This window comes from Pelecanus crispus, chromosome 20 (assembly GCF_030463565.1).
Source record: "Pelecanus crispus isolate bPelCri1 chromosome 20, bPelCri1.pri, whole genome shotgun sequence".
NCBI lineage: Eukaryota > Metazoa > Chordata > Aves > Pelecaniformes > Pelecanidae > Pelecanus > Pelecanus crispus.
In genome coordinates this window covers 1,553,584-1,567,102 of record NC_134662.1, presented here as the reverse complement: position 1 = coordinate 1,567,102, position 13,519 = coordinate 1,553,584, and the positions used below count along the sequence as shown (strand labels likewise).

The window sequence follows — 13,519 nt, the reverse complement described above, 5'->3', positions numbered from 1 at the left end:
CAGAACCAGGAGCGAGAGGGGCTGTGGGGCCCTCGGCATTTTCGGGCGGAGGCTGGCAGAGGGCTGGGGCACGGCCGGATTCTGCGCCCCGAGGCAGGCTCTGCTCCCACGCTGCTGCTGGGGCTGAGCGCAGGCACTGCAGTCTGCACCCGGGGCCAACGGGCGGCTTTTATTGGCCTCAGGAGGACAAGAGCCGCCAACGTGGCTCCCGTAACCCTTGGCAGGTGGCACCGCGCCCCCAGCCCAGCCGCCGGCGCCCCGTGGCACCCGGCGGCCACCAGCTCGGGGACCACGGCAGCAGCCCTGTGCCCGGGGCTGGGGTCCGCCCCAGGGTGGGTGAGTGGGTGGAAGGACAGATGGACAGGCTGGCGTGAAGATGGATGAAGGGACAGACGGATGGGTGGATGAAGGGAGGGAGGGACAGATGGATGGGTGGGTGGGTGTTTGGAAGGACAGATGGATGGGTGGGTGGGTGGATGGATGGGAGGGTGGATGGGTGGATGGATGGGTGGGTGGGTGGACAGACGGATGCAAGGATGGACAGATGGATGGAAGGGTGGATGGATGGATGCAAGGATGGATGAAAGGGTGGGTGGGTGGATGGACAGGCGGATGGATGGATGCAAGGATGTATGGAAGGATGGACAGGTGGATGGGTGGGTGGATGGATGGAAGGACAGACAGATGGGTTTGTGGGTGGGTGGAGGGACAGACAGCTGGGCAGACGTGCAGAGTGCCCACCTGCCCGCTGCCCCATCCCAGTCTCTCCCCTCTGCCCGTGGGGCACTGCACCCCCATGCCCCTGGCAGGGCTGGGGCAGATCTGGGCCAGCGGCCCCTCCCCACAGGCATGGCCCCTGCCCTGCCACCTCCCGAGGATGACAGTGCCGGGCCCCCCGTCCCCAGCCAGGCCCAGGTCAGCTGGGCCCCAGGTGCGATGGCCGGTGCCAGTGGGACCCCGTCACGTGCCCAGGGCGTGCCCTGGTATCACGAAGAGCTAAATATTAATGGTGTCATCGGCAAGACCTTGGCAGGGCGAGCTGCTCCGCTCCACCTTGCAGCCCCCACCTGCCGAGGCACAGGGGAAACTGAGGCATGGGGTGGCTGGTGGCACCCCAGTGACGGGCTTCGGCAGGGCCACACTGCCCCTGGCAGTTCCCCAAGGGGTGAAGAAGGAGCTTGGGGACATGGGGGTGGGGTCCCCACCAGAGGGATGTTGGGGGGGGGGGGTCTAGCCCCAGCCTGCATTTAAGGCATGGGGTGGGAGTCTGTATGATGCGGCCCCCGTCCCCAGTGCCCCCACCCAGAGCCAAAGCGGGGCTCATGGGTGCTTTGCCCCCCGAGACTGGCTTTGGGGGTACCTGTGGGTGCCACCGAGCTGTGCCCCATCCGGAGGGGGCACGGCCTGGCAGCGTCAGGGCACCGAAGGGGCCGGTGGTGGCAAACCCAGCCTCAGCGTGCACCTGCGCAGGGTTGTGCTGACCTGGGCCTCCCCGTAGGCGTGCGTGTGCGTGTGCGTGCTCCCATGTGCGCGTGCCCATGTCCATGCCTCCTGCGCCCACGTCCGTGCCTCCTGCGCCCATGTGTGTCCGTGCCCACATCTGGGGTGTGCCCCCCCCGCAGGGGTTTGCAACCCCAAGCACCCACCTTTACATACCCATGAGCGTCCATGCGCGTGCCCGCACGTGTGTCCCTCCCCGCGTGCCCAAGCTCGGGGGCCGGCGTGGCTCTGCCAAGGGCTGCCATCCCCAGGCAAAGGCCCTGCCACCTCCCCGTGCCCACGCCTGGCGAAGGGGCGAGCGAGTGGGTCCGGGGCAGGCTGCTTTATTGGGGGGCAGCAGTAGCAGCCCCGAGATAAGCGCGTGGGGCTGTGCCGGGGACGGCAAAGCTGGATGCCAGCGCCGGGCAGCGTCACCCCTGCGCCCGAGTCTGGGGCTGGGGCTGTGCTGTGACCCAATGCTGGGCATGGCTGTGGGGTGCCGGTGCGGGGGGTCCCCGGGCCCTAGAAAAACCTCTTCTTGTGGGCGTCAGCGAAGGAGACAGAGCTGCGCGGGGCGGCGGTGAGCAGCCCCAGCGGGATGTCCATGCCAGGCAGGGCACCGGTGCCTTCACCCTCCGGCTTCCCCTCTGCCAGCACCCCATCCTCCTCCAGCCACTCCACCTCCGGCACGGTCCCCTCGGCCATCACCGCCTTCTCCTCCTCCGGCTTGGGCCCGAATGCCCAGTCTGCAGGGGCAGAGACGAAGCCGTCAGCGGCACACCCCCGCCACAGCAAAGGCTCTGGGTTTGGGGGACCCCCATTGCCCCCGGTCCAGCCCCATAAGGAGCCCCAAAGCTCAACCCCGCTCTGGGCAGCACTCACCAGCGAAATCGTGCACCAGGTCCTTGATGAGGTGGCCCACGATGGCGTAGGCCACCACCAGCACCAGGGTGGTCGCCATCACCAGGTAAAGGACATAGCGGGGCAGGCGGATGCTGTCCAGGGCGGGGGGCTTGTAGTCCACGTACAGCACCCCCTCCTCCTCGGGGGGAGACTGCAGCAAGTGCCGTGGCCCCCATGCCCCTCCGGTGCCAGGGAGCGGGATGCCCCCCGCCAAGACCATTGCCAGCTCTCCCCGCACCCCGGCCCCAAGCCACCGAAGCCTCTGCTGCGCGGGGGGCCGCAGCAGAGAAGTGGCATCGGGGTCCGCAAGGCTCCTCGGTGCCAGCAGCTCACGGGCACAGCAGGGTCCCCATGCCTGGTGGCAGTGCCACTCGCCCTCCGTGCGATGGGGAGCCGCTCGCCCGCTGCCGCTGAAGTACACAGCATCCGCGGGAAGGAGCTTAGTGCCTGCTAATCCAGGCGCAGCCCCGGTGGGCTCAGCCTGGGGGCGACCAGCGGGCTCCAATATGGCTCAGGGTCCCCAGAATCTGCCCCTCTGGCAGCACCACAGGTACCTCCGTCCCCCTGGCAGCGGGGAATCATCTGCAGCTGGAGAACCCCCAAAGGCAGGGATGGGGAGGGACGCCCAGAGGCCTCCCCCCACCTCCCCTGAGCTTGGTTAAATCCCTCCGCAGATCCCCGAGCAGATGGTGTGAAATCCCAGCAGCAGCACCCTGCCCCGGAGGACATGGCACCCTGCGAGCTGAGCTGGGATGTGAGGGACAGAGGCGATGGGTGCCACAGCCCCACACTGGGAGGGCTCCTGCGGGGCCCCCTTTGCTGCAAGGAGTCCAGCCGCAGTGAAGCAGCCCACGGCGAGGGGCTGCCACCTTCCCAGAGCTTCGTGTCGGCTGCTGCGTGCAGCACCCCGGTGTCCAGCATTGCTCCTTCAGCGAGGAGCAGCCTGCAGAGGGGCACGGGGTCCGGGCACCATCCAAAAGTGATGCCTGCTGCAGCAGAAGGGTGCAGGGTTTGGCCTGCACCAGCAGCAGCCTTGAAAAAAAAAAAAAAAAACCCCAAACCCTCCCCAGAGTGGGTTGGCCAGGGAAGGATGAAGGTGCCTGCAGGGTTTGGTGCCAAGTCAGGGCTCAACGCCCAGGCCCTCCTCCACCCCGGCACACGTCCCAGCTCTGCTGCACCCAGGTCGCCCCTGGCCAGATCCTGGCCACAAAAATGCCAGTTTCATTCCAATTTAGGCTTAAAAGGCGTTTGGGGGAGTGGAGGCAAATGCTGGCGCAGAGAGATTTGGAAACAACCCTGCACGGTCCAAGTGAGTCACCTGTGGAAACACTGGAGAACAGCAGAGAGCAAGGGTTGGAGCAGCCGGGGCGATAAGCGGGGACAAACACACCAGAAAACACCGGGGAAACACGCTGGCAGCGCGCCGAAGCCTGCGCAAGGATAAGATCCCAGCGTGGAGCCAGCAGCCGCCTTACACCAATAACGTGGCAAAGGGGAAATGGCACGCCCCACTGCCCTGCCCCATCGCCTGCGGGGGACGGAGACGGGCGCAGAGACACCCCAAAACTTGGGGGTGCTGGCTGGGTCCTGCCCATCACCCAGGGGCTACTGAGGATGAGGGAAGGGGGGCAAGAAGCCCCATAACAGCTGCTGACTCTGAAACGGTGTGAAAACATCAGGTCTTTGTCTCCATTGCCGAGGAATAGAGGTTTCGTGACCCTCGTCCTCGTCACACACAAACGACCCCATCCGCAGCACTTGGGCATGCAGGCCTGACTACCAGTAAGCACGTACAGGCGACCAAAACTGGTCAGGTCTCCAGTAAAACCCAAGGCCTTCTATGGGGTCCTGAACTGGGCCAGACTGGGCCGTGGCTGGGGCTCCCCACTCCAGCTGCGTCCCCAGGCACCAGTGCCCCGGGGATGCCGAGCCAGCCGCAGCGGCAGCTTTAGGGACTAAGAGGATTGAACCAGGGAGCAACTCACAGGGAGACTTTGGTCAAGGGGAAAAGCCGCGTCAGCAGGACGCCAGTGCCCACGGGGCAGCAGGACCCTGCCGGCCCCTCTGCTGGGCAGCACCATGGGGGCTGCAGGGGCACCCCACGGGCAATGCCTGCCGTCCTCCCCGGGGCAGGGCTGGGGGGGGGTACCCCATGCCATCAGGGACCCCACCCCATGCTCTCTCCTCCCGTTATGGTTAGACTCAATGATCTTAAAGGTCTTTCCCAACCTAAATGGTTCTGTTCCATGACTCTGTTATGGCAGCCCCAGGTCTCCCTGCCAGGGCCTGACCCTGGGGCACTGAGCGCACCCCGCATCTGGAGAAGGGTTAAATCACAGCTCGACTCACGCAGGAGCTCCCCCCACCAGCACTTTATTCCCTGCCAGCCCCCCCGTGCCCATGCTGGGCTGCCCAGGGGGTTTGGCTGCTGGGTGACGGCAGCAGACACCAGCCTCAGCCCTCCCGGGTCTGGTTAAACATGAGGGAAAGTCTGGGCAGGCTCTGCCTCACCCTGTAAGCCTTAATGGCAGCACCATTCCCTGCAGAAAGAAAAAGCGCAGCCAAATCTTCCAAACTTTGCCATGAAACAACCCCCATCCCAGGCCAAAGGCTGCCGCAAGCGCAGCCCTGGCCTGCCCCGACAGGAGAGGCACAACCCACAGCAGCTCCTCCACCGCAGAGGCGAGGAGGAACCCGGCTCGGCACCAGCACCAAGGGCAATTTCAAGGCATCGCACCCACTGCAACCTATGAGAGTGAGGGCCCAAAGCCAGCCCTGGCCCCCCAGCAAAGCTCAGGCAGGGGAAGTAGAGCTGTTTCACACCGAGCCACCACGGCAGCACAAGCCCAGAGCAGCCCTGGGCCCCGCACAGCCACGACAGGCTCCGACGTGCAGAGCAGAGCCCACCCGCTCCAAGCCCCGAGCCAGGCTGCGGGCAGGCGGTGCTGATCCTGGCAGAGAAAAAGGGGCAGATCCCAGAAATGGGAAGTGGCGGAGGGGGCAAGTAGCAGCTCAGCCTGGATTTGGAGGGAGAAGGAGGCTGTAATTGTGCCAGAGAGCAAATCCAGTTCCTCCTCCACCACCGCCGCGGCAAGGCACAGATCCATGTCGACGGAGGCGGCCACGAAAGCGCAGCCGGGGGCGGGGGGGGGAGCGGGAGGCAGCGCGCCCAGCCCGCGCACCCCCAGCCAGGGCTCAGGCGGAGGCCTGCAGCTTGCAGAGCCCGTCGGCGTACTGGAACTGGGCGCCGTTCTCGTACTCATACATGTCCAGCGCCACCTCACAGCTCTCCCGCACCACCCGCTCCTCGTCGTGGGCGAAGGCGCGCAGGGTCTCCAAGCAGGAGGGGCGGGCGATGGAGCCCAGGGCCTCGGCGCACTCGTGGCGCACCATGGGGCTCTCGGTGCGGCTGCGCAGCGCGGCCGTCAGCTGCGGGACGCAGGCCTCGTCCTGCATCTGGCCCAGCACGTAGCCGATCTCATGGCGGAAGAGGGCGCTGCCAGAGCGCAGTCCTGCGGGGAGGAGGCGAGAGTGAGCCGCCACTGCCCCCAAAATGCACTGGGATGCTTGGCCGGAGACCCCCACCCAGATGCTGGGGGAAGCCATGGGGCAGGCTGGCCTGGCGGTTACAGCTAGCGGTCGCCACCCCAGACCCGTGGGAGCTTTTGGGGAAGGGGACAAAACCCCTATGGGAAGGGCTATCCCACCCTGCTTCCTGACCCCGCGTGGCCGGGGCAGCCCCAGCACCACAAGCCCGCAGCCGTGCCCCGGCGGCATAGGGACGCCCTCTCGTGACGACAGCACCCACCCTCCCGGCAGAGCTGCCGGCACCCTCACCTGCCCCAGGGAGCCCACTCTGCCCACGGGCCCTGCCCCACTAGCGCGGTGTGCCTGGGGCGGGCTGGCAGCACAGCCACAGCCTCAAGCCCTCCCGCGCTGCAGGGCTGAACAGCCACAGCAGCTCACGGATCCCTGCACGCCTCATGTCACAGCGCAGACATGCCCTTGGCTCGTCCCAGAGGGCTGCAGATCCTCGTCCACTTCCCTTGGGCTGGGTCCAAACGGTTCCTAGGCTGTGGTCTGCCCCTTCCCCACTCAGGAGACATTCACTTCCCCCTCCAGAGCTATTCCCAAACCCCAGGACAAGGTTGGCAGCCTTTTGACTTTCCAGGACCGGAGAGCAGGACCCCAGCACCCTGGGGCCAGGTCCCACCATTACAGACTGTGCCCTTTCCCACCCAGACCCACAGGGAAAGGGGGCCTGGAGGATGGTGAGGGGGCTGTGAAACACCGGAGAGCAACGAGTGCTTCACAATGTGGCTCTTGCAAGCAAGCAGGGGGACAGCAGCAATAGAAACAAATGCATGAAGAGCCTAAGAGGAGCCCCGCAGCTCTGGCAGCCCTGGATTCAGGAAGGGCTAATCCCAGATTAACCTGCACAGACACAAGAAGGAGACTGCAAGTAGCCTTGCACTGGCCCTTACCATCCGCCAGCGCCAGCACAGCAGCCTGGCCGCCCAGGTTTCGCAGGGCAAACATGGCCCTGTAGCGGTCGAACAGCGTGCACGACTCATCCAGGAGGGTTTTGCGGAGTTTGGCGACGTCAGTCTCCTCGGCAGGGGGAGCGGGATCCACGGAGAGGTAGGGGCTGGTGCTCGGCTCCTGCTTGTTCTCCTGCAGCCACTCCAGCCTCCTCACCGCCAGCTGACAGGTCTCTGCCACCTGCAGGGACGGGGACACAGCCCTGGCTGTGGGACGGCACCGTACGGCGCTGGGAGGGAGCCCGGGGCTCCCCGACGGGGCTGGGCGCCAGCACGCAGCAGGTGCCGTTCATGGTGTCCTTGTCCACGGCCAGGGGCAGCCCAGGAGAGACCTGCCTCGCCCTCCTGGCCCAGCAGTGCTGCACCCCAGGGAAAATGACCCCCTCCAAGAGCCTCACCTCAACCACAGGATCCTCTGAATAGCGTTTCAGGATATCCAGCACATCAGGATTCCCAATAGCACCCAAGGCTTCACCTGAAGGAGGGACGTGTCAGGATGTTATCAAGGTGTCTACACGAGGAGGACCCTGCTGCATCCTCTAGCAAAGCCCTGCCCCAGCCTGAAGTAGGGACGCAGGCCTGCGTCTGACCCATCCTAAATGAGCCAGCCAGGCAAATAAACATGGCAGGAGCCAGCCTGGCCAGCAGGAAGGGGAAGGCTCAGCCAACCAGTCCAGCCAGGGCCGGCCAGGGGATGTGGTGAGGCAGTTACAAGCCTCAGCGTTTTCCAAGCCATGACACCCAAGCCGGATGGGTCCATCACGAGCTGTTCGGTACGGGAGAGAAGCACCCGCAAGCCCCCCGCACCCAGAGCCGCAGGAGCTGCCATCGTACCCGCCTCATGCCTGACCATGGGCTCCTGACCGGTGTCCTCCAGCACCCGGGTGAGCACCGGGATGGCCGCTTCGTCCCGCATCTGGCCCAGGCAGTAGGCCAGCTCGTGCTTCAGCAGCGCGGAGCCGTCCCCGAAGGCCCGGCTGATCCAGTCCACGGCGGCGCGGCCGCCCAGGTTGCGCAGGGTGAAGAGGGCCCGGAACCGGGCGGGCAGGGGCTGGGCCGCGTCCACCAGCGTCCGGCCGATGGCCGCCACCTCCGCCTCTGTCACCATGGCGCCGGGATCCGGTCGCTCGCAGCCTCTGGCGGGGCTCCCTCCGGTCACGCTCCTGCGCAGGGGGAAGGGGTCGGGGCGGGGCAGAGGAGGCCGCGGCCCAGCCCGGCAGCTGCCGCGGGGGCGAAGCGGGTGCCCCGGCGCAGCAGGCGAGCCCCGGCCCTGGGCCGGTGGGCCGAGCAGAACCGGGAAGTTCCCGGACAGGGCTTGACCGGATCCCCGGGACCGACACGGACCCCCACACCCCCGGCGCCCCGCGACAGCCCGGCCCTGTTCGGCCGGAGCCGCCGGGCCGGGCCCCGATGGGCCGGGGGGAGCGGCCCGAGCCGCCGGGCAGGACCGTGGTGGGCCGGGGGGAGCGGGGGGAGCGGCCCGGGCCGGGCCCCGACGGGCCGGGGGGGCTGGGAGGGGGGGGCGGTCCGGTCCCCGCACTCACCGCGCGTCGCCATGCTGCTCCCTCACGTGACCGCGGCGGCGGCTCCTACCACCGCACTTCCGGGGAGGGGAGGGGAGGGGAGGGGAGGGGAGGGCGGGGTCGCCCCGCGGCCGCCCAGGCGGGGGCGCTGCCTGTCCCCCCCTGCTCCCGCCGAGTGGGAGCGGCCGGGGGAACGGCGGGGTCAGCGGCGGCGCATGCGCGGTGGCGGCGGCGCGCAGGCCCGGGCGGGGGGAGGCGGGGCTGTCCCTCGGCCCCCGTCCGCCCCGGGCCCTAGTGCCGCCTCCCGCCCGCCCCGGGCCCTAGTGCCGCCCCCCGTCCGGGGCCGCCCGAGCCAGCGTGAGCGGGGCCGGGGGCGCCGGAGGCCGCGGAGCGGCCCCTCCCCGGGGAGCTTTGCTGCCCCAGGGCCCGGACGCGGCCCCCGCTGGAGCTCGCCCCCAGCCGCAGGTGCCTTTGTGGACCCCAGCCCGACACCTCTCCGGCACCGGCGCGGCGGTCGGGGCTCCGCTAGCCGCCGCCGGTGCGGCAGCTGGGGCACCCCGGCCCCGCCGAGCCCCGCGGGCGCCGGGTCCCGGCCCCGTGGGCAGGGCGGCACGGCGGGACGTGTCTGTGCCGTTCCCCCCGCCTACCGCCTCCCAGCAAAGTGCTGACGGAGGGGCCTCTGCGCTCCGCGGCCGGCCCTGCCCCCCGGAGCAAAGCCCCCCCAGCCTGCGAGCTCCCGGGCGGCACCGGCGCGGGGCTGCGTGTGTCCGCTCACGCTGCAGCCGGGCTGGGGGCAGAGAACGGGGGCGCCGGCAGAAGGAGCTGCCCGGTGGGATGGGGAGCGACCCTGGGGGCTCAGACCCTCGCAGCAAACCCCTCCGGGGAGGCGTGAGGGGGGACGCCAGGCTGCGGCCGCTGCGCCCGCTCCCCCCGAGGGCAGCACGCGCTGCCCGAGCAGCCACGGAGCGGGAGTTTGTAGATGCAATTTCATTCCGGGCTGGTGCCAGCCCCTGGCAAGCCGCTGCTCTGCTTCTTCCTTCCCTTCCCCTCCCAAGCGTGTGTACGCAGCAAGTTTCGTACCTTCCAAGGGGTTTAGCCTTCTTATTTCAAGCCTGCTGCTGGTTTCGGCCTGACAGAGGGGCCTGGGGACAGAGACGTGCTCCCAGGGAAGGGAGACCCCGGCAGCCCTCTCCCTCGCCCAGCCCCGATCCCCGCTTTACTCACACAACACACCACCAGACCACTCAAATCTTGGAAGAGAGCAAGGGCACAAAATACATTCCACTGCCTGAAACCACCGCGGCAAAACCAGCACGAGCGTGACGCAGCCGCCCCCCCCTCCCCTCTCCAGGAATGGCTGGCACAGCCGGCAGCCTTCCTTGCTCTGCCAGCAGCCTTCAGCAGAGGCAAGAGGGTGCAGTCCTTTGCCAAAACAGCCCGGTACCACTGGGCAAACGTTTGCCGGAGTCCGTGGGAAGTCCGCGAGCAAGGATGCGCAGGGCTGCTTCTCCCCCCGGGCCCCGGTCAGCCCTCCCCGCAGCTCTCGAAGTACTGGCACATCAGCTCGCGCACTTGCTCGGCCCGGCTGTCCTCCATGGCAGCAGGCGCGGGCTGGCAGGGCTTGGGAAGCTCGGTCGGCTCGGTGCCCTCCAGCCACTCCTCGTTGAAGGGGTTGTCGTGGGCTTCGCAGACGTTGTGCAGGATGCAGCAGGCGAGGACGAGGGTGGGCAGCAGCTCCAGGCTGCAGTCGTCGCACTTCAGGAGGATCTGCCAGCGTGCCTTCAGGCGCAGGAAGGCGTTCTCGATCACGCTGTGCGCCCGCTTCAGGCGGTAGTTGAACTGCAGCTGCCGCTGAGTGAGGTTCTCGTCCTCCTGGTAGGGCTTGAGGATCCAGTCTTGCAAGGGGTAGGTGGCATCACCCAGCAGCACGTACTTCTGCGCCTTCCCCATGAAGTGCTTGGGAGGGTTGGGGCACAGCCGGCCCTCCTTGGCCAGCACCCACAGGCTGGAGCTCTCCAGGACCGCGCTGTTCTCCATGCTGCCGGGGAAGGCGGTGGAGACGTCCCAGAACTGGCCCAGCCCGTCGACGGTGGCCTGCGTCAGGATGGAGTGCCAGCCCTGGCCGTTGCAGTAGTCGGCGCTGAGGCGCAGGGGCGGGTGGATGGGGATGTGGAGGCTGTCCAGGGCGCCGATGCAATGCGGGAAGCCCCAGCGGGTGCGGAAGATGCGCACCATGTTCTCCAGCTCCTTCTCATTGGGCAGCCGGAGGTAGAGGGGCTTCAGCAGCAAGACGACGGCGTAGCTCACCTCCCGGACACACGTCTGCACTGTGGAGGGCCCCACGCCGAAGAGCGGGCTGAGAGTCTGGTACTCCACGTTGGTGGCCAAGTGCCACAGGGCCACGGCCACCCTCTTCTCCAGGGGCAGGGTGGGGTGGAAGTGGGCGCTGTGCGGAGCCAGCCCGGGCCGCAGCTGGTTGCAGACATAGAAGAAGGTCTCCTTGGACATCCGAAACTTCTCCAGCCAGTCCTGGGGCCCAAACTCCTTCAGAACCACCCGCTCCCACCAGTCCGCGCTCCTGATGCTGGGCCAGGCGCGGGGGTAGAAGTAGCAGCTGGTTCTCCTCCGTCGAGCGATCAGGAGCTGCAACATGGCGGGAAGGCAAGAGGGGCGTGAGACAGCACCGGTGGCCCCCACCCAGCGCTTCGCTGGGACCCCCCCTCTGAAGACCACCCAGCTCAAGCGACCTGCTCAAGGCGAGGAGGACGCCCAGTGCCACGCGGCCGGCGGTCCCGACCGGCACTACCACTGGGTCAAATTTTCCTGTCCCTGGGAAACCCCACTGCTAACCCACCAGGCAATAGTTGTGACCCTGGACAAGACACCCGGGTGCCACAGATGAGGAGCCTTCTGGAAAAGTCCCCTTTCGGGGCGGCCGCTTACTCTGTGGTTTTATTTTTTAACGAGTATTACTTGCTTTCATGCAACCGAGCAAACTGTGGGCTCGGTCACGATTTGGAAGGGGGAGCGCATGGGAAAGGAGCCCCTCCACGGGAATTGGTTTTCTGTTATTAAATTCTAAAAAACATTTTAAGCTGAAAAGAGGCTTTTTTCACCTTCCTCAGCAACTGCCCAGGGAAGTGGGTTCCCCGTGTCCCCCCCCCAACAGCTTCTCCTCGTTGCCGTGTGTCCCCAGGCCCTTCGCATCCCCCATCCTTTGTGTCCCCCGCCTTTAACGTCACCCCCTCCTTCACGCCCCCCCGCCCTTTGTGCCTGGCTCCGCATCCCGCGCCCTTCGAGTCCCCTGTCCTTCGTGTCCCCCCACCCTTTGCGTCCCCGTCTTCGTGCCCCACATACCCCCCACGTTCCTCGTCCTTCGTGACCTGCGCGCCCTTTGCATCCCACATCCTTCCTGTCCCTGCGTGCTGTCCCCCGGCCCCCACCCTTTGCGTCCCCGCGCCCTGTCCCCCCCGCGCCCCTCGTGTTCCCACCCCCGCGCTTTGCCCCCTGCCCGTCCCCCGTGCGTCCCCGCGACCTCCGCACCCCCTGCGTGTCCTTCGTCCCCCACCCCTGCGTCCCCATCCCGCGTGTCCTTCGTCCCCCACCCCTGCGTCCCCATCCCGCGTGTCCTTCGTCCCCCGCCCCTGCGTCCCCATCCCCCCCGCGCCCCCCGGCCGCCCCGCGTGGCGGGGTCCCCGAGCCCCCTCCCTCGCGTCCCCGCGTCCTTCCCGGCCCCCGCCGATGGCGGCCCCCGCCCGCTCACCGTCATGAGCCGCTTCTGCCGCTGGCTGTAGTAGTGCCGCAGCCAGGCGCGCCGCTGCGGCCCGTCCCAGGCCCCGGCCCCGGCCCCGGCCCCGGTCCCCGCCCCCGCCCCGGCCATGGCCCGCCGCCCGCCCGCCCGCCGCCGCGCCAGCGCGCACAGCAGCACCAGCAGCCGCTCCTGCATTTTCAAATCGGGAGCCGGGGCCGCCCTGGAAGTGCTCGGCCGCGGGGTCACGGCGGCACCGGGGGGCGGGACGGGACGGGACGGGACGGGGCGGCCCCGCCGCCTCCACCCGCGCCCATCGCGGCGGCGCCGCCGGCGCCCGCCCGCCTCGCCCCCCCTCCCCCGCCCGGCACCGAGGGCGCCGGTACCGGCCGGGATGGAGCCCGCCGCGCCGGCCGGCCCAGCCACGGTGCGGGCCGCGCGTTTGCGGGGCGGCTGGCAAGGGCGCCCGGGCCCCGCGGCAGGGAAGGACGGGCCCCGGAGAAACAAACCCAAAGCCCCAGCAAGGAACAAGCGGCGCCGGGCCCCGCAGCGGTGCCCGAGCTCCCCAAGCCCGCTGGGCTCTCGGGATGCGCCAGGGTGGGGGATGCCCCGCACCCCAGGTCCCGTGCGGGCGGGGAATGGGGGCACCCCTCCGGGGAACGGGGGCACCCCTCCGGGCTGCTGGGGTGCCGCACCCCCGGACCCCAGGGGTATCCCTCCGGGGAATGGGGGCACCCCTCCGGGGAACGGGGGCACCCCTCCGGGCTGCTGGGGTGCCGCACCCCCGGACCCCAGGGGTTGTTACAAGGAACGGTTCAGGTCCTGCTTAGGCTGCCAGTTACTGCCTGCTGCTGCTTCTTGTTGTAAATAACGCGCAAGGCCGCTTCGAAGAGAGACGCTCAACCGCGGGAGACCGGGCTGCATCAACGCCGGGCATCGCCCGCCCGCAGCTCCCTGCACGGCCGCAGCAGCACCCCGGGACGCTGGCGGTGGGCGGCGAGAGCACGGGAGCGTTACGGGAGACACAACCCGGGGAGACGGGATCCGCCGCCTCCCTTGGCCCCACGACGAAGGCGCCGAGCGCCGCCAGAGCCAGCCCGGCAGCGGGGCAAGGGGCACGGGCAGCGGGAAAGCTCTGCAGCTCGGGCTGGCCCTTGTGCAGGTGCGGGGAACGGCTCGGGGCAGCGAGTCCTGCCGGCCGGCACCGGCCCGGGGCGGGCAGCGGCTCCGCAGGCCCCCGTGCTCGCTGCCCGCCCCGATCCGAGCCTGCGGGCCGAGCTCGGGCGCCAGCCCCCGCCGGGCCCGGCGGCGCCGAGGGCGGCTCT

The 13,519-nt window shown here is 68.5% G+C and overlaps 2 protein-coding genes across 2 annotated transcripts; both read right to left on the bottom strand.

Moving 5' to 3' along the window:
* Window positions 1–5,575: 5,575 nt before the first annotated feature.
* DOHH (deoxyhypusine hydroxylase) lies at window positions 5,576–8,031 on the bottom strand. Its single transcript, XM_075723793.1, has 4 exons — window positions 7,758–8,031; window positions 7,322–7,398; window positions 6,867–7,104; window positions 5,576–5,894 (listed from the first exon to the last, which is right to left on the bottom strand). The coding sequence occupies exons 1-4, from the start codon at window positions 8,029–8,031 to the stop codon at window positions 5,578–5,580; spliced, it is 906 nt and encodes a 301-aa protein (XP_075579908.1). The 3' UTR covers window positions 5,576–5,577.
* Window positions 8,032–9,970: 1,939 nt separating this feature from the next.
* LOC142595483 (uncharacterized) lies at window positions 9,971–11,098 on the bottom strand. Its single transcript, XM_075723837.1, has one exon. The coding sequence runs from the start codon at window positions 11,096–11,098 to the stop codon at window positions 9,971–9,973; it is 1,128 nt and encodes a 375-aa protein (XP_075579952.1).
* Between the last annotated feature and the right edge of the window lie 2,421 nt (window positions 11,099–13,519).